This window comes from Cuculus canorus, chromosome 1, assembly GCF_017976375.1.
Source record: "Cuculus canorus isolate bCucCan1 chromosome 1, bCucCan1.pri, whole genome shotgun sequence".
Classification (NCBI taxonomy): domain Eukaryota; kingdom Metazoa; phylum Chordata; class Aves; order Cuculiformes; family Cuculidae; genus Cuculus; species Cuculus canorus.
This window is the reverse complement of record NC_071401.1, coordinates 45,340,356-45,366,575: the sequence shown is the minus strand read 5'-3', so window position 1 is coordinate 45,366,575 and position 26,220 is coordinate 45,340,356. Positions and strand designations below refer to the sequence as shown.

Genomic DNA, 26,220 nt, shown 5'->3' with positions numbered 1-26,220 from the left:
AGGTAAGCCACACCCATAGTAATTTTGTACAGAGTTTATGATCTTTCACTTCAAACATTATTCTATCTAAAATCATGGAATCATAGAAAAATAGAATGGTTTGGGTTGAAGGAACCTTAAAGCTCATCTAGGTCCAGCCCCCCTGCCATGGGCAGGGACACTTTCCACTGAATGAGGTTGCTCTGCTACATACCTTAGCTGCATAAATGTCCCCTCCATAAGTCAGGACTCCTTTCTTCCTGCATAAGTCACATCCTCTTCAGGCAGAGTTAGGGACCACAATACTCAAAGGTCATATGTTAATGTCAAGCTGCTGCCTTAGGGATGAGCCCTTTCCTTGCCAGGCACACCAGTATAAAACACAAACCAAAGAACTTCGCCTATAAAAGACTTTTTTCTACTTATCAGACCTGAGATTCCCACTTTAACTTACTGGAAACCAAGTATGACTTTAATAAACCAGCAGATTTGGAATAGTGCATTGCAGACACAAGCATGGAGTGATTCAGGGTGGTAACCCTGCCAGATAAAGTCAGCAGTCGCTGGCCAAATGCCTTGTTAGCAAGTAATCGGCCGGTAGGCCCAAGAAGCCCATAGTTTTGTTTAAACGTTTGTGTTTGAGTGCGAGCTTGTGACTGAGAGGGGACAGCAGAGGAGGCAGACAGTGAAAAGCAGGCAGAAGAGGGTAGGAAGGGAAAGGGGAGCACAGAGGGTGTGCAGCAGGGTAGGAAGGATGCTAGGGCTGCTCTGGATCAAAGCTCGTATCAAATTTGCTTTATTAACCTCTTTCACAGGATTTATAAGAAAGACTATTGCCTTTTTACACACCTCCTCTCCCAAAATTAAGTCACTTCTCCCACCCTGCATTTATTTTCCCCTGCATTTCTCATCCAGCTCCATCCTCAGCTTTGACATCCATAGTTCTTACCACATTTTTCCATTCCTCTGTCCGTTTCTCTAATTTCCAAGTTATCCTCAGTCTCTCTGCGTCTCGTTTCCTGCCACTGCCATGTACGACGCTTTCCTTCTGGAACTACTCCCACTAGCAGCTGAACACTGAAACGCCCAGTGCATCCAGCCTCTCGCAGCAGCTCCGCTTGATCCGGGTGGCTTAGATTGCCGGTGGAGGTAGCAGCCTCTAATGGTGGCCAGAAGGAAAAGTTCTGCTCACAGAAGGAGTATGCATATCTGTCCTTCAAAGCCAGAAGCCAAAGTGGGACAGCAGAGAGGCAAAGAATGAAAAGAATAAGGTGTAGGTAGCTGTGGAGTGTTGTGAGAGGAAGGTGTTGGGTTAAAGAAATGGGAAAGAAAAACAAAACCCTCTAAAGTCTGGTGCGAATGAGGGCACCAGGAAGCTGCAAAGCCCCTCCCAGCTGCAGGGCTGCTCTGCAGGTAGTGGAAGGTGCTGCAGGCCAGGCTCTGTAGGTGTGGTAGAAGGCAGGGATGGCTTCACAGCCTCGACTTACCCGCTGAGCCCTCTAGTTTAGCTGGCTCCAGTACCAAGTGGGACTTCGAAGCCTAGAGCTCGGAGGCAGAGCAGCTACCCTGGTGCAGTTTCAGCGAGTCCACCCTCAGGAAAGACGAGGTGCTTCCTTGAGGCTGAGATACGGTTTGCCTGCTGAGTACACCAAATCACTCTCGGTCGTTCCTCACCCCTGGTTAATATCCTCCCAACTGACACTAACCCTGTCTGAAGCGTATTCAGGTTTGTGCAGGAAAACCAGTTACAACAGATAACCCAGAAGGCAATTCCAGATTCTGTATTTTTACAAGCACTTTTCATCTGGGACTCTCAAAGTGTTCTGCAAATATGAACTCGTTTAAGCTTCACAACAACCCCCGTGAGGCAAAGATAATGATCACTATTCCCATTTTACAAATGGGGAAACTTTAGCACAAAAGAAGAAAAGTGTTGCCGCAGATCAGGCATAGCAAGTTGAGAACAAAACTGAGCAGTCCTGCCTCCCTGGCACTTGCACTAACAAGTAGAAAACCCTCCCTTCTGCTTGGGTTTGATTGAGAATATTCCAAACAAAGGTGTAGCATTAAAAAAATGGAGTAGAAAACATGTGGTTCAAGTTCAGTAAGAAACTTCAGGTGCTTCAGAACATCAGTACCATTAAGCCACACACTTAATAGAGGGTTAGCTGCACCTTTGAGTAGAATGCAAACAGGTAAGTGAAAAAAAAAAAAACAAAACCAAACCAGTTTGCTTTCTGTAATCATAGATTGTAGAACCCATTTCCAGCCCTCTGCCATTGATCAGGTTGATCAATGTCTCATCCAACCTGGTCTTGAACACCTCTAGCGATGAAGCATCCATGACTTCTCTGGGAAGCCTGTGCCTCCCCACCCTTACAGGAAAAAATTTCTTCCTAATATCTCATCTAAACCTCCCCTCTTTCAGCTTAAAAACATTACCCCTCATCCTATCCCTGCACTCTCTTATAAAGAGCTCCTACCCATCTTTCCTGTAGGCACCCTTCAAGTATCGGAAGGCTTCTGTAAGGTCTCCCCAAAGCCTTTTCTTTTCTAGGCTGAACAACACCAACTATCTCAGCTTGTCCTCATATGGGAGGTGTTCTAGCCCTCTGATCATCTTTATTACCTCCCATGGACTTGCTCTGATAGATCTATATCCTTCCTGTACTGAGGAATGATTCATAGTGATATGATTCAGAGTAATATGCAAAATGGCACAATGTGACCAACGCATTCAAACAAAGTACACATCTTGTAAGTTTGGTATCAAAAGTCATAAGCTATCGGGAAATAAATTTAAAACCTCTGCTGTAACATAGAAGCAAGGAAATATGGTTTGTCTCAAGTCTTTAAGTCCAAGTGTTGTTCAAACCATGGCCAAGAATTTTGGCAGTCTATGAAGACTGTTTCACCATCTATTGGTGGTTTTGGCTGCCAGAAGCAAAAAATTGACCAAGATTTCTCTTAAAAATTTTAGAATCAGCTCTTTGCTGGTTATGAAAAACATATTTTTTAATGACTGCTTAAGTCAACTTCTTTTTCATCTAAAATCTTACTTTCTGGTTCAATGGGAATTGAAAGAAATAAAGTATTCAGGAGTTCCCCAGAGGGTTACACCTGTCAAGTACAGGAACAGATGTGGAATATTTGTTCCTTGACTAATGCCAGACTCTACAGAGAGCTGATGATTCCTCAGGTATGTAACCACAGAAGGCTTCTTACTCCATATGAATGATCACTGAGCTATTTAAATCCATAACTGAAGTAGCAGTGCAAACATGTTAAAAAAATAATCACCTAGATTTGGACACGGTGCTGTTCTGCTGCTGCATTACTCTGGGACAATTGTAGTTTCAGGCAGGATGGGTACTAAAGGAGCTCTTGAGGAGAGACTGGTTAACCTGTTCAGTACCATTGCATAAGGTCCAATGAGCAATATATCACTGCAACGTATCTAAAGTCCTGACAACATGCTACTTTGCTTAAGTGTTACTTGCAAGCAGTTGTTTCAATTAGTCAAAAGCAGCTCAGAAACTTATAGGGGGAAGAAACTGATCCTTTGTGTCACAAAAGACAACTTCCACAAAAATGTACATCTCTGCTGTTTATAAAGAGGCATGTCAAATTTACCAGTCTCAAATACCACACACAGAAAGGTATCTTTTTCTTTCCATTAAATTCCATTCTCTTTACCTGAGCATTCAGCTGTTAAAACAATTTTCCTTTCGTTTCTTGCACTGGATAAGAGCTACCAAATTATTTTCAAAGTAGGAAATGCAGAAATACAACCAAATCTAGCATGTCTCTGCAATACTAAATAAGGAATGCAAGCTTCACATACGATAAAAAGGGAGAAAAAAAAGACAGAAAAAAAGAGGAAAAAAAGATAAAAATAAGTAAAGTGGTAAAGACAGCAGAAAAGATAAGTACATGGGAACATATTCCATTGATGAAAATGAATTGATAATTTCAAACTTGACTCACAGGAAGACATCTTCAACTTTAAAAATAATGTATGAAAATCAGATTTTGATTTTGTGACCTGCTTTTTTGCATGTCAATCCCTGTGGTAATTCTATCTTTTTTTTTTTTTGTTCCACAGTAGCTTAAAAAAATGATAGACGGATACAAAGACAAACAGATTTGATAAGACCAAACTTCCTAACATAGACCAGGACAGAGCGAGCAGTCAAAAATTCACAATCTAATTTATGGCTGTCTGCAAAGCAAGCATGTTTTGCCTAATAAGGTGAATGTCTCTTTATTAACTTACTGCTAAATTATTTACTGAACTAATAGCATTGTCAGAGGCCTGTAAACAGTGCAGATATGAATCAGTGTTTTGTGGCAGCGTGGTAATTATAATAACATCCTGAACAAGCTTTATGCCATTGCAAGGCACATAGACCTGGTACCCATAGGATTAAGACAGATCAAGAGTTAACAAACAGGGACTTAGGCAGTGAATTACAAAGCAGACACACTTCTGTTTTGATATATAATGATGCTGAAATAAAGCCCAAACTGGATTAGAGACACATGACACACTTGTAAAGAACATGATCTCTCCTGGGCATTCCTCTTCACATTAATCTCAAAAAGCCCCTACTTTTTTCCTATTATCACTCCCTATTCACTTGTTACTGAGCGATCTAGAGCTATAAATGGATATCAACCGGCAAAACCAGTGTGCGGGCTGCTGCTAGAGGGACTTAGGTTTCAGACTTGATTTTACCAGAGGCAAAGCCCATGAGGCAAAGACTGAAGGGATAGTTTATCCAGCCATCTCTTAAGTGGGGACTGGCTTCTATTTCCTCTCCTCCATTTCTTCTTCCCTTTGAGTTTTTCAGGTAAAGTGCACTCAGTATTTATACCAGTGTGTTTCTTCATTACAGTTTTCAAGCTTTGAACAAATAGCAAGAAGCTGTAGTATTCCCTCCTTGGCTCATTTTTAGTGAAACACAGAAATATTTTAAAAACCTGATCAGAATGCAATCTTTCCCTTAAAATTATTTTTTTCTTAATTTTAATTTTATTAAGAAAATTTGCATGAGAAAATATCTTATCTTTGGAGTTCCTCTTTTGCTGTATATACCTTGCTAAATTTATAAACCTTTAACACATCACAGTGGGTTAGTTGACAACTGAAGGAAACACAAATCTGTTTAAAATCTTTGCTGGTAGGCATTTAACTGAAGCCTGTAAGGCACAAAAGTATAAGAAGAGAAGGAATAACTACTCTATTCCAAGCTTTCTCTCAGATTTACTAGATGTCTGAGGGTGAGTTATTTCGGTTCTTGTCTCCTACCATTAGCATGTGTTTTATGTTCCTTTCCCCACACAAAATCACTTTGAGAGCTGGGGGGAAAAATCCAATGAGACTACTTATTATGATGATGGTAGAACAAACCAGCATGCCTTAAAAATGTTGCAGCTTCACAATCCTAAGCCTCCTGACAATCAGTAATTAGAGTAATATTTGAAAAGACACATTTACAAAGGAAAGATAAACACTGCACAGCCTCACTCATTTTTAGCCTGTGGTATTGAGATAGCTGGGAGCACGGGCGCTCTTTCTGATTAGTCTGCTCAACTTGCAAACAATCTACTTTTCTCAATATGTTTAAGATCTCCTGACAAATATACACACTACTAAGGGGAAAAAAAAAAATAAAAAATGATTGGCTCACAAATGGAAGGAAATTGGAAATCATTTTCCTAGAAGAAAGAATGAATGAAGCAGCTACAGGTCCAGGCAGCTTACCAGGGAGCCTGCCTCCAGGCACAACCTCTTTCTTCCCTTTGAGCCACCCCTCGCATAAACCCTCTTTCCTCTCCAGTACAGCTCAGGCTCAGATACCAAAATAACCTTTGGTACAAAATTAACCCTTGAAATTCAAGCTCCAGTCCAAACCTATCTCACAGTCCTGTGAACAAACTCATTCATATTCAGTCATAAATGCAGTAACTGATTTTTGAATCACAGGTTCAGTGAGATTCATACAACCAGGGAATTGGTATAAAATATAAGATTTTAATCCTTGTTCTATCCAAGACCTTTGCATTTGGGTTTTTTTTTTTTGTTTTTGTTTTTTTTTTTATATCCCAAGACCTTTAAAAATTTATATTTTTCAAACTTGCCTTCACAAAAAGTAAAACCATATTTTCTCAAGGCAATAGATAAGGAAACCATTCCTGACCCACTAGTTCCTGAGGAGAGAGTTTTGAGAAAAATGCCTCCATCATATGATTGGAATTGGACTATGAGAAACTATAAACAGAAAGAATGGTTCTTGAATCAAACCAGTTTTGGTTTATGATTGATGAAAATAAATTCTTATTTTAGGAATCTGCTCATTTAAACTTAGTCATAATTAAAAGTTTTCATTATCCTTTCACTATTTTTTTCAATCAAGTTATACCACTGTGCTGTGCTTCTAGTTCCACAAGCTGATCACTGTTGTTTTCACAGAGTATGATGAATTTTTAGATGTGTGTTACCTTTTAGAAGCCAGCATCTCACTTATGTTCAATAAGTGTCAATAGAAGGAACTGCTGAGACAGTATATTGAAGTTCTTTGCTTTATCTAGGCAATTGAGCCAAGCACTGTATTTTTTTCTCTGACACAAACTCAAATAAAACAAAAAAGGCATTGAGACGTAAATTACTCACATTGTCTTTCTTCTAGAGAGTAAAAGAAGTCTAAATTCAGAGCTTCTTTATTAAAAAGTAGATGTTTGCCCATGGACAACTGACATTTGTGAGATGGAAGCAAAAGCTTTTATGCATCAAAAGTCTTAAAAGATCAAACTGTTGAGAGAAATTCTCCTTCAACTCAGTGGGAACGGCTGCTACTTCTGGAGGTTTTGTATTCTTTGTTTGTCACTGACTTAAAACTCAAAGCTTCAAAGAAAAATGGTATGCAGTGTTCAGAAAAAAAAACCCTATTTCAGTTAGTCCTAAATGTAAGATATTCACATTTAGCTAAAGTAACAAAACTCAAAATGAATCCTTTTTATTCCATGAAGTTATTTGCTATATATTCATTATTATATATGAAATTATTTGCTATGTATTATATGGACATACTGAAAGATTTCACAGCTTTCTGTACTTTGCAAGATTAGGAGTCAGTTTACTCACCTAAAATATCTTCTACAGTCTGAATTGTGCAGTGTATTGGCTCTTATTCTAGTTCTAGATGTCCCTGCATTTCAGAGAGGGTAGTATGCAAACACAGTTGTCATTACTTCCTCAACTGGACCAGTGGAGAGGGTGATGCTTGTCTCCTTTCTCTGGTGACCACTGACAGGATGTGAGGAAATGGAACAAAGCTGCCTCAGACGAGGTTTATATTGGACCTTAGGAAAAGGTTCTTCAACTGAGAGGATAGTATTTCACTTGAACAGGCTCCCCAGGGAAGTGGTCACCGAGCCTATCAGAGTTCAGTGACGGTTTGAATGATGCTCTTAGTTGTATGATTTAGTTTTAGATAGTCTGAGGAAAAGCAGGGAGTTGGACTCAATGATCCATATGGGTCACTTCTAGCTTGAGATAGTGTGTGGTTCTAGATTAATATCTGAAAATTCAAGTAGTCTTTCAAAACCAGGAATCTTTTATTAAAATGAATGTAGTCTAAAGTGGCTGATAACTTTTTCTATTTTGCAAATATTACTGTAGAGATATGGGCCATGAAGCAATACATATTCACCCTATGCAATGCACCTACTGTCAATAAAAGTACTGTTCTCCCTGAAGGAAAAAAATCACCAGGAAATTAATCACCTTTGTTCCAATTTCATACACAGGTTTGGTACAAAAGAGTATTTTACAGACTCTGAGAACACTTCAGGTTGGAAGGGACTTTTGGAGGTCACCTAGTCAAACCTCTCACTCAAGGTAGGGGTAGCTTTAAAATTCAACAACTGTGCTCAGGACTTTGTCCAGGTGAACTTTGAATGCCTCTGAAGACAGAGATCCCATAACCTCACTGAACCACCAATTACAGTGCCTTATTACTACATTTTTTTTGTTTGTTTGTTTGTTGTCTCAGAACTAATTGGAGTTTCTCTTATTGCAACATGTGACTGTTGCCCGTAGTTCTTCCTCTTTGTAGCTCTGCTGACCTCCATGCTGGCGTTCATCACTGCCAGGGCACACTACTGACTCAGGTGTACATTATGGAATCACAGTGTCATTCATGCTGGAAAGCACCTCTTGAGATCACCCTGTCAAATCCTTCCTGCTGAAGAAAGCTTAGCCAGAACAGGTTGAGGAGCATGTCTGGTTTTAAATATCTTCAAAGACGGAGACTGTACAACCTCTCCGGGCAATGTGTGCCCAGAATCAGTCACCCTCACACTAAATAAGTTTTTCCTTGTTCAGATGGAATATTATGTATTTTGTGTCCATTGCTTCTTGCCCTGCCACTGGGCAGTACTGTTAATAGTTTGGCTCCTTTTTTTGACTGCCTCCCATTAGGTATTCCTATTTGATATTTATATATGTAAAACTATAAATTGCCCACTGGAACTCCTAGGTCCTTCCCTACAAAGCTTTTTTTCTAGCCCAGAGAACCCCAGAATCTACTACAATGGAGATACTGTCTTCCCAGGAGGTTGCATTTTCTTTCATTGGAGTTACGTGATGGTCCAGTTGACCTACTCCTTCAACCGTCAACCAGCATATATATATATGTAAAAAATTTGCAAGGGTCTATAGTATTAAGTTCATTCCTTGCAGGCTGCTTTTACAGTCTAGCTATTTGAAGAACTTCACTCAGCTATGTTAGATCATAGGGACTTAACGTAAAATGTAGTAGAAGTTATTTTACAGACTTTTATGATTTAAAAACAGACAGTAGATTTCAAAGTCAGGTGAAATCATCCACACTGCTATATAATATACTGTACCTGCAGACAGATGCTGAGGCAAAAATGGACATGAGAAAGTATCCATTTTTTTTTCTGTCCATAAACACCAATCTCACATTCTCAGGCAATTAAAAGTTGGGGGTTTACTAGGAATATAGATTATCATTATTCCTGGCAGATGTTACTGCATATTGTTGAGCTTTTGCTCCTATAGAGTGGCCTTAGCTGATAAACTGTCTATTAAGCAAAATTAATTATCATGTAAGTCTGTGGAGACTGCCCCAGGGATAGCTTGTCTCTTCATTGGCATATGAGTAGTGATCCCTGATAAATACATTTTCAGGCATTCCTACAACATGACAGGAATGTGTCTTTGCTAGTATTGTAAATGAAACCTGCTTATCAGATAAAACAAGGAAAGGAAGAATCTTTGTAAAATCAATGAGAATAGGAAAATTGACAATGCCAAATATATGCCTATGAAGTGTAAGATTTTACTTCAAAATCTGCTAACAGACAATATACTCTAAGCATATTAACTAAGTCTTAGTAATAAGACAATTGAACTACTAAACTTTTATTACAAAACAAAAAGTTTACATGTTCTAATCTTAATATGGAGTAATGAATTGCATTAGTATGTCACTTTTGCAGGTTTAGAAGGTCTTTCTAAGACCTTTAAAACATAGTAACTATTAAATAATCATCAGTTAAATTTACAGTACTTAATTAGTATAGCAATGAGTTATGGAATATTTGATTTCATACAAAGATAGCACAACAAAATTCTGCGATGTCTTCTGTCTTCTTAATAGCTTAAACCAAAAAACCTGTCAAAAGTAATTAAAAACTGTACTAAAAAGATATTGTTAGTTTTCGGAAGGGATCCTTTCTCATCTGTCTAAAAGTAGATGCTGGTTTAAGACCATCCTACGCTGTTCATCAGGTCAAATTTGTCAGCATAATTTCCAGATACTGCTGTTTCTTCATGCTCTCTTTTGAAGGAAGCTCATCTGGTGCTTCACATTTACAGAAGAGATCACCACAGCTGAACTAGTTGATGAAACTCCTTTTCATTTGAGTCACCAGTGAAAGCACAGGCTCTTATAAGATGTGATTCTTCCATTCTATTTTAGTCATTGGCTTTAGGATGAGAAAAATAACAACTTAGGAGACTGCCTATTAGGAGACTCTAAGATGACCAGCTTAGGAGTAGAAAACAGCATTTTAGTCATAAAATCACATGAGATTATTCCTACTCCTTTTGTCCGCAGTTTTATTTAGACCATAAATTCTTCAAGTACTGCCAACCACCATGACTCCTCATTACTATTGCAGTAAAAATAAGAATTGTTTCCAAAATCAAATACTAACCTAGTATAAGAAATATCAAAAACTTGCTTTAAAAAACAGCCAACTCCCCCTATTTTTATCTTTGAATTAAAGGAAAAGGCTTTGGGAAAAAAGTGATTGCTACCATCTGGTCACTTTTAATGAACTTTAGACCTTTTGGTTTTGGGGAAACACTCCCAGAGCTTAGGTCCCAGTGCTGAGATCATGAAAGCTTCAGAATTTTAACCCAAGTCTTTTCAGCTACATTGTCTTTTTTGAGCACCAGCAGGCTTCATGACTGACAGAGGGGTAGCTGCCTCTGAGATAGATGGAAGCCTTTCTGCATTCAGTCCAAAAGGAAAGAGAGGCACAAGCACTTCTGTGATTCCTGCTGTTTAAGATAGGTGCTACCATGTATTTGTGAAACACAACAAATAATCTGTGTGCTGTCTCAGGAGGTATAACAAGAGATTACTCTGAAGGTGACTCAGACTATAGAGCACAGCCATCACAAAGCAAAACAAGTTTGGATATAGAGTTAAGCACACCTCACTACGGCAGTAAAATTACTGGGGTTGTCTACAAATAGCTATGACTGTTCAGCAGTGCCTCTGTAGTTTGTGAAGTCTTGGTAACCAATGCATAGTTCTTCAGCCATGAACATACAAAGATCAAGCAGAGAAGACTTTCATGCTGATATGCCCATTTTCTCCTCCTGTCCCTAAAGAACAGTTTGTAATAATGATGCATTTTTTTTCCAAACATACTTAATGAGTCAGCTTTTACCTGAGTCTTCCATCCTCTGCTGCAGCTCCCCCTGGTATAATCTTAGTAATGAATATCCCAGGATCATCCCCAATGTGCGGGTTGTCTGTTCCTCCAGCAATACTGAACCCCAGGCCGGAATTCCCCTGGAAAAGTAAAAAAAATATAATTCATCACCAGATGCTAGATTTCTACAGAATTGATTTGCAATGCAAGAGCAAACTATCCTTGTTTCTTAAGGAAAGCATTTTATTTGGCAACTCCATATTTGAAGGCAGGTGACTCAGTCAGGAAAAAATTAATTGTGTGTTAAAGAACAGAGGCTATGAACATAAAGACTTCCCAGAGTTAATGGTAGAGTTAATGGATGCTCCTACAGAAACAGGATTTGACCTAAATTTGTTTTCAAAAGCAGTCACATAAATTACCGTCTCAACTCCATTACGAATTTATTCCAGTCAAAGAGAGCTAGAGGCTAAAAACACTTCAGAGCTTTGAAAAAAAGGCTAAAACCTACCATCATTTATAAACAGAGTGAATAATATTTAGCTCTGAAGTATTATAATATACCATTTTCTGCTGAAAAGTGATCACATGCTTAAAAAAAAAAGAACGAATGCACAACCTATTTCTTTCATCTTATTGATTTACTAGAATGAAATATTTGAAAAAAACATTGTGAGGGTCTACTTAATAATTCTACTTACTGCCTTTACTATTTGTGAGAATATTATGAATAGGCATGTACACGCATATGAACACTTGCAACTTAAGTCACTGTTTTCACATACAACTTAAACCCACAATTCTAACTCTTTTTTATAAGTGCATATTAGTTGCTATCCTTTTCTGTATGAATTCACATTTCTCAGAGATATTCTTTTTAATAAACTCAATGTAATACTTGATCCTTTAAGTCTCTTATTCCAAGGTATTTTTGTAATTAGGTATTTAAGCCGCTTATAGTGATGCAACATATTGATACTGTAGAATATGAACACTACTGCAGATGAAATATGTTCTGGGCACTAAAAATACTTTTATTTCACTGAAGTTCTTAGATTATTGGGAGTTTATTTCCTTCATTCCTGTTTAGGGGCAGGTATCCAGTTCACTCTTAGTGAGAAGAGGTACCAATAAAGATAGCAACTCTCTACCTTTTTTTTCCTTCTTCCAAAATTTCAATTAAATCTAATTTCTGCATTTTTGAAGAGCACTTAAATTAGTAGGTCAGGACTGTGATGCACTTTCTGTGTGAAAGCCTGCATGCTGCATGCCTGTAGCAGGTCAGATTTGCAATTATGTTATCGGTATGCTATACTCACAAACAATGTGGTTCTCAAGAGATGTGCATGCAATCTGCACCTCTGCTATCAGCATATAATTGTGAATAAATTTTCAGTACTGAACTAATTTATAATCCAAAGAGAAAGATTTAGGAGTACACATATCTTAATGTTTCTCAGCTAACTATAATGTGAAAAATTTTATAATACCGAAGCACTCCATATATATTTTCTGTAGAGTTAATAAACATCTCCAGGCCAGCATTAAAAATCTTTGATTTAATCTCCCTTTCATCATTAGGATCATCTCAGATTCAAGTTATTTTCCCAATATTTTAACACATGCCTAATTATACAGTGCATTCTACACCAACGCGCTCTCAAAAAATACTTTAAGGATATTTTCTTGTAAGTTTCCTTATATATCATTTTATTACTGAAGCTAACTTTCCAACAAATAAGAATGAAAAAAATTGTACTTATACACACTTTAATAAGCCTGGAACAAAAGGTGTAAAAGAATCTTAAAAGTAGGGACAAATTTCTAAAAAGTTTGAGTAAATATTACAATTGGATATTTAAGAAAATACAACCTCTAAATAAAATGAAATTATTTGGGTTTTTCTCCACTCCAAAGAGATTGAAAAAAAAAAAAAGTAATGTTCTGCCTATCGAATAGAGGTGGATTTCCAAGTCTCCAAAACCTACTCTTCATAGGGAAAGAGGAAGGGCAGGGTATCAAGGAGAAATCTAGAAATAATTTTAGTTGGTTAGGGAAGATGAACAGTTATATCATAATAAAAAAAGCGTGCCTGAAGAGGTTTGAAAACTATCAAAGGTTGCCTGCTAAGTGGAGTGTTCTTAGCTGTTAGAGTTCTTCACATAAAGTTCATTAGATTTCAAGGCAGGAAATAATTTCCGAAAAGGTTTCACACATTCTCTGCACTCTTTTCCTCCTACCATCCTACTTTCTGTTAACTTCTTAGACCTAAAAAATATATTGAAGCTGACAGTAAGCAGTCATCTGGTAAAACTACTACAGACCTCTCGAGAAAATCAGTGCTAGCCCTTGACATTTATCCATAAATACGCATCTGTTACATTGCAAAACTATTCTGATTCTGACCCATAGAAATAGCCTTTTAAAAGAACAGGACAGCACGTCTCACTAGCACTTTTGTATCCAGAAAATTCCAAGCGATTAATCTGCCGGCAGTCCTTGACTTGATCAACAAGATCTACAAGCTGTCAGCAACTAGGTATAGCCCTGCAAGACTTCCCTCCTCCAGAAACTGCACTGCAAAATCTAAGGGCAATTACACCGTTGTTTTTCATTGTGGCTCTTGAAGGATCTGCCTTGGCTACATGGAAAAAACATCTGTCATTTTACTTCAGTTTATGATAAGAAGTCTGAAAGCATGGCTACCATTACTGATGGGTAACTGGCCTTTTAACAGCCTTAGGCTGAAAAATAATTAGGTAGGAATATTCTGGTTAAAATCTACCGTATTTTAATTCTGAGCAGCAATACTGATGTACGGATCACTCACCTCACACTCTTGTCTTACTAGTGTTCCGAGGTTTATCTGCATATGGTTGTTATATTAAAAACTCGTTGTCTCAGAGCTGTAACTCCAAACTCCAATTAAGTATTGTCTACTAGTACAACACTTCCCGAATGTTTCTGCAGGGATTAGCTCCCCGCCCTTTACTTTTTTTCATCTTCTTTTCCCCATGCCAGGAAAAAAGAGTATGTTAATTATCTTCACAGTTTTTCTTGGCACATCTCTCTCTCCCTGTCATTTTATGTTAACCAGTGAAAATGTCTGCCTTCCCTCAGCCCACAACAGCTGAACCACGGCTTAACCACTGCATTTTCCAAGGTGGAACATTCACACTTTCTCTCATGTTGGCTCTCATGTTTGGGAGTGGTTCCCCATAAATATGTGTCAAGTTAATTTACTGCCCTCTTTCTCTTCCAAGTTTTACTTCTCTTGGATGCTTACAAAGAAAGTTAACAATGAGCTCAGAGGCCTGGTGACAATGCAGATAAATATTTAATAAGAACTAATAGCAGCTAATACAGAGGAGAAGAAGTGTAAAGCTATAGAAGTCTTCCTTCTTTTGGATACTCCATTCATACTTTTTAATTGAATTTCTTATTTAGGCCTAACACTTGCCTATTTTGTTTCAGTATTCTTCAATAGAAGAGATTTAGCCTAAAATCCTATGGCTGTACTGAGGACAAAAAACCACTGAATGAATCTCAGAACTACTAACTTTAATGGCATCACTATTCACCTGTCCAGATCTATAAGAGTCCAGATCCAAATTATTTTATGTTCAGTTCATATTAACTAAATGATCTCTAGACCTAAATCTTGCCACTTCTTTGTCCAAGTTCTCCCCTATAAAAACCTCATATAATTAGTCAGTGACTATAAAGGGAAGATTTGCATAAAATTGCTCAGCAATAGATGCATGAATATACCTTTTTAATTGTTAGTTTAATTTCTTACTAGCTTCCTTGCCTTTTATTGCAGTGTCTCAATCATGCATAAAGCCTGTCAAAAGGCTCAGCACAGTATGATACGCCCTCTTTGGCTTAGAAAAAAATGTTGCCTCAGTTTCCTCTTGTTCATGTTTCTCAAGGATCTAGTATCAAGCTCAAATTTCTCTCTTGACTCAGCTTTGCTTTTCAAACAGAGAAACTTAGGACAAACAAACAAATAAAAATAATTTAACAGAATCATAGAATCATAGAGCAGTTTGAGTTGGAAGGGACCTTTAAGATCATCTAATCCCAGCCCCCTGCCATGGGCAGAGTCACTCCTCACTTGATCAGGCTGCCCAAGGTCCTATCCAACCTGGTCTTGAACACTTCCAGGGATGGGGCATCCACAGCTTTCCCGGGCAACCTGTGCCAGTGCCTTACCATCCTCATTGTGAATAATTTCCTCCTGATGTCTAGTCTAAATCTGGCCCTCTCCAGTTTATACCCATTGCCCCTAGTCCTATCACTACAAGCCTTTGTAAAAAGTCCTTCTCCAGCTTTCTTGTAGGCCCCCCTCAGGTACTGGAAGGCACCTTATAAGGTCTCCTCAGAGCCTTCTCTTCTCCAGGCTTAACAACTCAAACTCTCCCAGCCTGTCTTCATAGCAGAGATGCTCCAGCCCTCCGATCATTTTTGTGGCCCTCTTCTGGACCTAGTCTAATAGTTTCATATCCCTCTTATGTTCAGGATTCCAGAAATGGACACAATACTTCAGGTGGCTCTCACGAGAGTGGAATAGAAGGGCAGGATCACCTCCGTCAATCTGCTGGCCATGCTTCTTTTGATGGAGCCCAAGATATAGTTGGCCTTCTGGGCTGCAAGCACACATTTCCTTCTCATATCAAGCTCCTCATCAATCAGCACCACCAAGTCCTCCTCCACAGGGCTGCTGTCAATCACATCATCCCCAGTCCTATACTGAAACTGCAGATTGCCCCAGCGCAGATGTAGGACCTTGCACTTGGCCTTGTTGAACCTCATGAGATTCACACAGGCCCCCTTCTCCAACTTGTCCAGTTCCCTCTGGATGACTTCCTGTCCTTCCAGTGTGGAAACTGCACCACTCAGTTTGGTGTCATCTGCAAACTGGCTCAGGGTGCACTCAATCTCACCGTCAATATAATTCATAAAGATATTAAACATCACTGGCCCCGGTACACACCCCTGAGGGACACCACTTGTCATGGATCTCCATCTGAACATTAAGCCGTTGACCACCACTTCTGAATACGACCATCATGCAACCAATTTCTTATCCACCAAACAGTCCACCCATGAAATCCATATCTCTCAAACTTAGAGAGGAGGATGTTGTGGACGACTGTGTCAAAGGCTTTACAGAAGTCTAGATAGGTTACATCTTTTGTTCTTCCCATGTCTACTGATGTGGTTACCCCACTACAGAAAGCTATTAGGTTGGTCAGACAGGACTTGCCCTTGGTGAACCCACGCTGACTGCCACTAATCACCTCCCCATCCTCCAAGTGCTTTAGCATAGCTTCTAGGAGGATCTGTTCCATGATATTTCCAGGCACAGAGGTGAGACTGACAGGTTGGTAGTTCCCAGGGTCATCTTTCCTACCTTTTTAAAATGTAAATAATTTCTCCCAGCCAAGACATAGAGGCCTCCTTCCTGTTCTCTGAAGGGAAGGTTGGTACTTCTTCCTAAGGCTGCCTACACAAGCCTGCCCCTTTCATGCCCTTCTCAAACAGATTACTTGAATTCTTGATAGATCACCCTAAGCAGGGAAAAGATCTAGCCCTAATATTTCTGGACCTCGAGGGGCAGACAACTTCCAACAGAGACACACTATCAATTCAGATAACTAGTGTTATACTTTCTTTCAACACTGCAATACAATATTTAGGACAAGAATAAGATGATGGATGATTCATGTGACAGGGAAAGAAAATAAAACTCTTGAGTTCTGGCCAGTTTGAATCTCTTCCAGCAAGACTTATTATACTGCCAATATAAATAACATCCACAAAAAATAAAGTAAGAATCCTCAGCAGGTAATGGTTTTGGGTAACCAGGCGGCCATGTGACCCATTCTCTTACATAGCCTTCCATCTTGTGTTCTTCTTTCACACTCCACAATGAGCAGTCATGTAACAGGCTACATCGTCACAGGTTGCAGCATTTTTAATCTGTTGAAGAGTAACCCTTAGAAATGCTCCAGCTCAGCTTTCATGGACGCAAAGACAAGTTGACACTAAGAACTTCCAAAATCCTTTTCCTGTAACATTACAGCTCTTCATGGATGATAGCCCTCCATAAACTTCTACAAATGTTGTGCCTCATTTTTTGATTTTTTTCCTACTCAAGAGCTGCAGTTTGCCATTCTTTTCTCTTTTTTTTTCCTCTCATTCTAATCAATAAGTTGACAGCAGAACCCAATGTCTGACACCAGTTCCACACAAGCTGTTTTTGAATGACTTAATTACTTATGCTCCTAAAGGAATATAAGCTTATAATCTTCTGAAGTGACAAGATTTTGAAGCTCTCTGGCACTTAAGTCAGGAAAAAAAAATAAAATAGACGTGAACTGCACAGAATTCACTTATCTGTTGCTGCAACCTCACTCAGTCATGGCAGTGTGCCAGGAAGACTGTTTCACAGAGTCCATCAGTCAGCAAAAAACCAAGACATAACAAGGAACTTTACTTCCCAGAATGGTTTCCATAGGTTGGAAGTTGTTTCAGGTGACTACACATAACCCTACATGATCTATTAGTGAAATAATCTTTGTGGGTTTATATAATTTTTTTTTACTTACAGGTTTAAGGGAGCCATTTTTCTTAGCTGTTAGGGAATTTAAGTTAGTGTTAATGAAGCCATTATATGCTAAACTACGCAAGTAATAAATAAATGGTAGTATGTAAACAAATGAGTTGGAGTAAGTCAAGCCTACAGTGCTTTTCATTGATTTCAAGGATTTTGTCCAAGTAAGAACATCAAGTTTCCATCATATAAGATTGTTTTTCTTATTCACAGCAAACTTGAATACAGACACAGTAACACAGAAATGTACGATAATTCTTCCATTAAGCCCTAAGAAATGCTACTTATCAGTAAATGCAAAGACAATTAAGAATGGTCACAGCATAGATGTTCGTGGATGAAGCATTCAAGTCTATTTATGAGATTATGTGAAAGAAAAACAAAATTCCTGATCCTCACTGTGCGTTTGCACTTGTGGCTGTTGCTTTGCGAAAAGCGTTATTGCTTTGGGAAGAGAGGAGAAAGGGAAAGAGGATTTTGCAAAGCGCTGCAAACTTTTAAACAGAAGTGATAGGGAAAAAAATTATTTAATAAATAACTCAATCTGTGATTTGTAATTTTGCAATAAAAAGAAATTCTTCTTTTGCCTAGCCACATGTTCATAAAAAGCAGAATTTTAAGTATTAAAGAAAACACAAAAACACTGCCTTCAGAATAGCACTGTTATTCTCAGTGGTGGTATTTTTTCCCTCCCCTGTAGGCTTCCTACTTCTACTCTGGCATTCACAGCCAAACTGTGGAACGAGTTTCTCTCTCAGTTCTTTTACAGATGGCTTTAAAGCATGAATTGCTGCCTAAATTTGCAGTTTTTGTCAGAGCAAGTTTAGTCAAGAGAAATCTCACAGAATGATAGCTGACTCGGTCCTAAATACATGCATTTTTTTTTCTGTATTCCTTTACTATAGCTTTCAAAAAACCTTATCAACTTTATTATTGATACTCCTTAAAAAATAGTTGATTTTTGCAATGGGAACTATCCTTCAGCTTTTTAAGAACACTAACGTGATCTGTATGTTCCATAAATCATCCCTCCCCTTTTTTTTTTATACGCTAAGCAATGCTGGTTTTCTCTTGTTCATGCAAAATTTCAACATGTTTTAATATAGAGGTAAGTTATATCCTCTGAAATCAGTGTAGATTTGCATTTGACAGAATTTCAGAATTTGACATACATGCACCAAAATCCTAAAACTTTTCCACTTTGACTACTACAGGCAGGGCACTTTCTCACTCTGGGTAAGCAATACAGACTTTTCTGATGGTGGTGGCAGCTACGAAATTGTGCTGTTTTTGATAAAATGGAGGTTTACTTGGTTTTGCTTTTCAAGTCTTCTAATGCAGTACCTTCCTGTAAGTAAATCTTGTGGTGAGGAAATGTTAATTCATAAACCACTCTTGAGTTTATTTCAAATGGTGGAGAAACATCTGTGGCACAGTGTTTTGCTTAGGCTATCCCAAACAATTTTGGCTTGGATAGGCTAGAGCGTTCTAAACATTATGTTCTGCGGCTTGGTTGCTTTGACAATGGGAACTGCACCTGAGAACAAAGTGTGACAGAAGCTGGGCTTCATTCCCAGATTCAGTTCCCAAAAATCAGCCAACCAGAGCAGATGAGAAGCTGCATTTTACTGATCTGTGAACACTTTGCCTAGCATTTTCGGGGTGACTAATATAAGTACCTGTCATGGACCTTCAAAGGTACCTGCCCAACATCTGTCGAGACAGACCACATCTTCTCTTGCCTCCGATGCTAATGAGGAGATGCCTTCTGTTGCCTCCAGTGCTAAGGAGGAGGAAGGGGCTTGGAGCAGTGCCACACAAAAGGTGTCTCCCTGGGTGACCTTGTCATGCACGCCCACCACCTTGAGGAACTCGGAAGGACATCTCAGGAGGATTGTCACTGGGAAAAATGGTAGTGATACTTCTGTCTATCTCTCTCTTCCTCTTTTCTCTTTTTTTCTACCTCTCTCTCTCTTTTGCCCCTTTTCTCCTACATACCAATGATTTTTTCCAGTAGCCACAGCCATAGCATAGAACAATATAAATACCAAATAAAATCAATTCCTGAAAAGAATTGCTGGTGACATTTCACCTTCACTAGAATTTATTAATCTATTAGGACCTTTAGAAGAGACCTAATTTGTTCCTTACTTGAACTGGGAAACACACTCTGAGAATCACTATTTGAAACTTGACGTTTTTTGTATTAAGTTTTTTTATTTACCGCATACTCATTTTTAAATTTTACATTTTTGCTTATGTCAAGTCATATTTCTGAAACTTTCTTATTAAAAAGTAAAATACGAAATTAATGCTTCCTTCCTTTAGATATTCAAAACAGTTTGAGTGGAATACTCAGCAAATTTTCAGTATGTCCAGTATTAATTTCTCACGGGGTAGCTTTTATGTGCCTAGCAATATGGTTTAGTGGTGAAATTGGCAGTGTTAGGGTTACAGTTGGGCTTGATGATCTTAAAGATTTTTTCCAATCGAAGATTCTGTGATTCTTAATAACAAAAACAGTTTTACAAAACAGCAGCACCAGAGTCTTGGCTAAGGCTGCTATCAGCTTTCGTTCCCCTTGGGGTTCTTCCCTAAACATACTTCTGATTCACATGAAAAAAACCTAACGCTTTCTCCCATGAAACAAAATAAACATAGCACCTCCTTCCATGAACCACATTCACCCTTGTTCTATGATATTAGTTTTCTCCAAGAACTGCTCAACAGCATCAGAAAGTGAAAGTCAAAAATTATTCAAGCTTAGAAAGCTGTAATTATTTTGGCAAAAGACAAAGGAAAAAACCCAACTCAGAGCAGTGCAGTAAGCAGTGTGAATCAAGTAACATAGTCTACAAACAAGACAAATGATTGAAAACTGTGACCTTAATTGACAATCATGAGATTAAATACAGACCAGGATTTGTTGCTGCTCTGAAATAGTCCTTCATAAACTTTCTTTTTTCCTCTGTGTTAAAGCAGATAAGACTACTTAGTTTGACTCCTAAGATGGTTATACAGAGGCAATACTTCTACATATATCAAGCCCAAGAAGAGACGGCTGGAAAGACCAATGGGAGCCAAGTACTCCTACAGACTTTGTTCAATAATATTTGTCTCCACAAAATACTTCTCATCTGAAAAATACAACTTTGTTTTAGCCATCTGACACTGAAATGATAGGATTTTGAAGGATTTTTTCTTCCTTTCACTCAGCCATGCTTAATTCAGTGGTACATATAAAGTGGGAGTGTTCTACTCGTCATTCAACAATACCCAGTTCAACAGTACACAGTCAAATTGCAAACAACAGCTGAACACGTTAATGCTTCCTCCCACTGAAATGAACAGGTGATTTCTAATACACAAAACACCCCCATTTAATTCAAGGTTTTGATAGAAAATGTTTGTTAAACCTGCCTGCTCAAGGCTCTAATATCTTTAAGAAAAAAAACCCACGATTCTGCTTTGCAATTCTTTCACAATCTGGCATTTCTACTACCATTGTTTTTATAATCTGAAGAAAGAGTGATACTTGCTACATAACCAAACTGTTTCCTGCCATACGGTATACAGTTCTTTCACTATCTCCTCCCTAGCACTCCCTCCCTTTCAAATCCTGCCACATCTAATCCTCACTTTAGACTTAAATCATTCCAGCAATGTTTTCCATGTATTTGCTATACTATCCAGTACTTTTCTTGTACTGTGTTTTATCCAAAGCTCAGGTTTCCAAAGCCTAAACATCAAAGCCACATTTCTGTCTCGTTTAGAGAACAAGGACATTTGCATATTTGTCAGAGTGCAGCTGAACTCTTTTGTACTTTCAAATCTACTCAAGAGTAACATAATTCATGAAATTCTCACTTCTCCCACATATGCTGGCACACTCCCCAGAGTCAGAGTTTGGGGAGTCCATATTTATATTATGCTCCATATGGTACAGATTTTCATCTCTCATGGGCCCATTTGTTGTTTTCAAGCCCCTTATCAGGTTCAGCACACTCATTACAAAACCACAATACACAAGACTACAACTGCTTTGTATGCTTACTCTCACTTGTTTTCTATAGAAAGATGCTGTTGTCTCAGCTCTGCCCAGATCATTGAATCATGGAATAGTTTGAGTTGGAAGGAAACTTTAAAGCTCATCCACTTTAAAGCTTTCCCTGCCATGAGAAGGTTTCTTAGAGCCACATCTAACCTGACTTTGAGTGTTTCTGAGGATGGGGCACTCACTACCTCTCTCGACAACCTATGTCAGTGTTTCACCACTCTCATTATAAAATGTCTTCCTTATATCTAGTCTAAAGCTACCTCTTTTATTTTAAAACCATTGCCCCTTGTCCTATTGCAACAGGCCCTGCTAAAACATCTTATCTTTCTTGTAGGTGCTCTTCAAATACGGAAAAGTTGTAATAAGGTCTCCCCAAGACCATTCTTTTCTCCAGGCTGAACAAGCCCAACTCTCTCAGACTTTCCTCATCAGCACTCCAGCTAGGCTGTTGTCTATGTCACCTTCTTAGAGGAACACCCCTTAATTCCTTTGAGGTGTTTTGCTGGTGCTACCCTCTTGTCTCTGATTACCTCAGTAGCCCTTGGCTTACTTTCTGAAGACTTCAAGTGTGCTGCAGAAGTAGACAGCCATGTTCTGTACAGGGACTTAGAAACCTGATTGTAATGAAGCTATAGAAACCACCAGGGTTTCACCACATAATGCTAGCAATTAAAAGCACATCCCAGAGTAACAGGCTGAGAAACCTTGCTAGCACCCTATCCCTCTAACCTTGGTGTCTCAGATGAAGTAGAGCATTCAAGAAGGAGAATTTTTTTAAAAAAAACAGTGGATTTAGATTTTCATAATACATGTGAAACTTACAACAGTGTAAAACAGTAAATCCAGACAAGGAATGAAATCACTACCAAAGTGAAGAAATCTCTTGAAAAAATATTAGTACATCCTCTGCCGTGGCACAGATAGATGCACAAGAATTCTCTTCAGATTTGTTTTTCATTATTGTGTCTATATTAACCTCACGTTAAGAGCTTCTGAGCTGCGACAAATGGATAACAAATTAACTACTGGATGAGGGAGAGGCTGTGGATGTAGTCTTCTTGGACTTCAGTAAAGCCTTTGACACAGTTTCTCACATCATTCTGCTTCAGAAACTGTCACCTTCTGGCCTGGACAGGCACACACTCTCCTGGGTTGAAAACTGGTTGGATGGCCGAGTCCAGAGAGTGGTGGTAAATGGAGTTAACTCCAGCTGGAGGCCACTTACAAGTGGGGTTCCTCAGTGCTCAGTACTGGGTCCAGCCCTATTCAATGTCTTTATCAGTGACGTGGATGAAGGCATTGAGTGCACCCTCAGCAAGTTTGCAGATGACACTAAGCTGGGTGGAAGCGTGGATCCGATGGAGTATAGGGAGGCTCTGCAAAGGGGTCTGAACAGGCTGGACCAGTGGGCTGAGACCAATGGCATGAGCTTTAACAAGGCCAAATGCCGGGTCCTGCACTTGGGGCACAACAACCCTATGCAGTGCTATGGACTAGGAGAAGTCTGGCTAGAAAGCCGCCTAGAGGAGAAGGACCTGGGGGTGTTGGTTGACAGCAGACTGAACATGAGCCAGCAGTGTGCCCAGGTAGCCAAGGAGGCCAATGGCATCTTGGCTTGTATCAGAAACAGTGTGACCAGCAGGTCCAGGGAGGTTATTCTCCCTCTGTACTCGGCACTGGTGAGACTGCACCTTGAGTACTGTGTTCAGTTCTGGGCCCCTCACCACAAGAAGGATGTTGAGGCTCTGGAGTGTGTCCAGAGAAGAGCAATGAAGCTGGTGAGGGGTCTGGAGAACAAGTCTTATGAGAAGCAGCTGGGAGAGCTGGAGTTGTTTAGCCTGGAGAAGAGGAGGCTGAGGGGAGACCTTTTTGCTCTCTACAACTACCTGAAAGGAGGTTGTGGAGAGGAGGGAGTGGCCTCTTCTCCCAAGTGACTGAGGACAGGACAAGGGGTAATGGCCTCAAGCTCTGGGAGGGGAGGTTCAGTCTGGACATCAGGAAAAAAATTTTCACGGAAAGGGTCATTGGTCACTGGAACAGGCTGCCCAGGGAGGTGGTTGAGTCACATTTCCTGGAGGTGTTTAAGGGACGGGTGGATGAGGTGCTGAGGGGTATGGTTTAGGGATTGTTAGGAATGTTTGGACTTGATGACCCAGTGGGTCCCTTCCAATCTAGTGATTCCATGATTCTATGATTTTATGAAATACGTATGCTCACTTTTTCTTCAGTGTGTTTTTCATTCTTCAGTAGACGATGGAGGTGTTCAAGGCCATGTTGGATGAGGTTATGAGCAACCTCATCCAGTGGAAGGTGTCCTTGCCCATAGGAGGGTGTTTGGAACTAGGTAATCTTTAAAGTCCCTTCCAACCTTTGATTCTATGATTATCTGTAGAGATGGTCTTTTTCAGTCTCATGGCCTTGCATATTCTGTCTCATACAGAAAACTTACGTAACATATACCCTCTTTTATTTAGTTATATAAATAAAAATGAAAACGAACAAATATCACAGAAACACAATCTGATGAGTGGCTGAAAAGTAGCATAGGAGAAAATTACTCAAAATGTTTCATCAAAACACAGATGCATGTTCTTTAGAGGATGGAAACGCTGCTCGTGGGGAGTGAAGGATTTCACTTCACATGAAAAAATCCTTTTTTGTCATATTGTGTTACCCTAGACTAGTACTAGACTTCTCATCATCCAGAACCTGAGAACTTCCTGAACACCCAGGACTGCACAATCAAAAGTGAAAATATCGGATCAAGGGAAGAAAAGCATCCGCTACGTTATAATAATATCTAGACTTAAGTAGGGTTGGGGAAGAACAGGAGTAAGAATAAAACATTAACAGGAACTGAAAGCATAGTAAAGCATATGCAAGAGACAGACTACTTTTAAAACTTTGAGATGATCCTCACTGAAGCTTTCACAATGCAATTATCTGCAAAAAAACTGAGGAAATTAAGACTTGTTCAAATGCAACTCTATGACAGAAATAGACAGTCATGTTCCGTACAAGGTCTTATGGAACAGAAACCTGATTTTAATGAAGCTGTGGAAATCATCAAGGTTTCAGCACACAATACCAGCAATTAAAAGGAAAGAACAAAACTCCTGCTGATAACTTCGGCTCCTCTCTAAAGAAAAACATCTCTCGTTCCTTTCTGCTGATAATTTAGTGCTATGAAAACCACAATGCGTGTCTTGAGACTATGTGGAAACCCCTTGATTAAACCAGTTTTTAGCTCTAAGTCTTTGCATTGAAAAATATGCCATGTGCCTAAAAGAGTTTATTTGGACAGATCGTGTGATCACTATAGCATTGCTTTGGAAAGTGCTTAGGGGAATTTGAGAGTCCTGGAGTATTAAAGGTGCTGCAACAAGCCTAAGTTCTAAGCTATTTTCTATGCTATTCTTCTTTTCCATTTGACTATGACATTTACAGATTTAAAATTAGTATATTTAGTTGTTCTCATCTAGCGATTTATTTTTTAGCATATTTTTAACATATTACAGCCTGACAATTTCTTAGCTTATATTTCATATATGGTTAATAATTTAGATTAAAATTCTGGAATGTTTATATCCATTTTAAGATTCTGATAATCTTTTCTTTCTAACTCTTATCAAATCCTGCATAAAAGGAATTGTCTGAGCAATACACTTAATTTGCCTTCTTATTCAAAATCATGGTCTTCAGGGCATGTAATCTGGAAGAAAAAGTTAAACTATCAATCAGCTGAAAGGCTCTGAAAGCTTTCAAGTTCATGCACAAATTCTAAAAGGAAACGACAGTATTCTCAGTATTGCATCACTTCCTTGCCATCATTGCACTACTAGTACACAGAGTGTAGCAGTACCTTCTCTTATGATGGACATTAAAACCAGTTTTTCTTATTTTGAAAAACACTTAAGACTATTCTTTCAAGCTCCATGATGCTCAACTACAGATTTCACTGAGAAAAAATACAAGGAAAGATAAATAACATAAAGTGCAATTCATTCTTTGTTTTTCACAGACACACATCCAAATATAATCTATTTTTTCCAACTTTGTGCTGACTCTGTTTTATTGTAACATTTCATCTCAGTGTCCATTTTGTTTCTTATTTTTAGTGAACGTAACTGGTTATGACCCTGAGCAATCTAACATCACTTCAAAGCTTTCTGTCTCTCAGCAGGAGCTCGGACTAGATGACCTCCACAAATCCCTTCCAAATTGAATTATTCTCTGCTTCTATGAAATACCAGTGTCACAAATAGAAAACAAGTTTTCAAAGGCTGCCAGGCTAGGAACAATTCAGTCACTAAAACCTTCTCTTCTAAATTTTATCTTAACAATTCCAGTATTCCATTTTCCATGGATATGTCCCTATAAAAATTCCTTTTCCAAGATATATACCTCTACATTCTTAAGTGCAGAAGCTTTCTTAACATTGTCTCTACGAAAGTTAGATGAGGGTCACTAGTAAACCTGTACCTTTCACACAGTTCTTTGAAATGAGAAATGCACAGCTCCTTTATGATAGAAAACCATATTTCACAGGTGTCCTTCTGGGAGGAAGTGAAAAGGAATCTTTAAC

General features: G+C 38.9%; 1 protein-coding gene across 33 annotated transcripts in view; it reads right to left on the bottom strand.

Moving 5' to 3' along the window:
• DLG2 (discs large MAGUK scaffold protein 2) overlaps positions 1-26,220 on the bottom strand; it is a 1,074,248-nt gene that overhangs the window by 347,516 nt on the left and 700,512 nt on the right. For 32 of the 33 annotated variants that reach the window (XM_054071916.1, XM_054072001.1, XM_054072006.1 and 29 more), the window contains one exon: positions 10,975-11,099. In XM_054071916.1, coding sequence (XP_053927891.1) covers positions 10,975-11,099 — 125 coding nt within the window. Of the gene's footprint in view, positions 1-928; positions 1,316-10,974; positions 11,100-26,220 lie in introns of those variants that run through there. The other variant, XM_054072155.1, reaches the window with a different exon arrangement.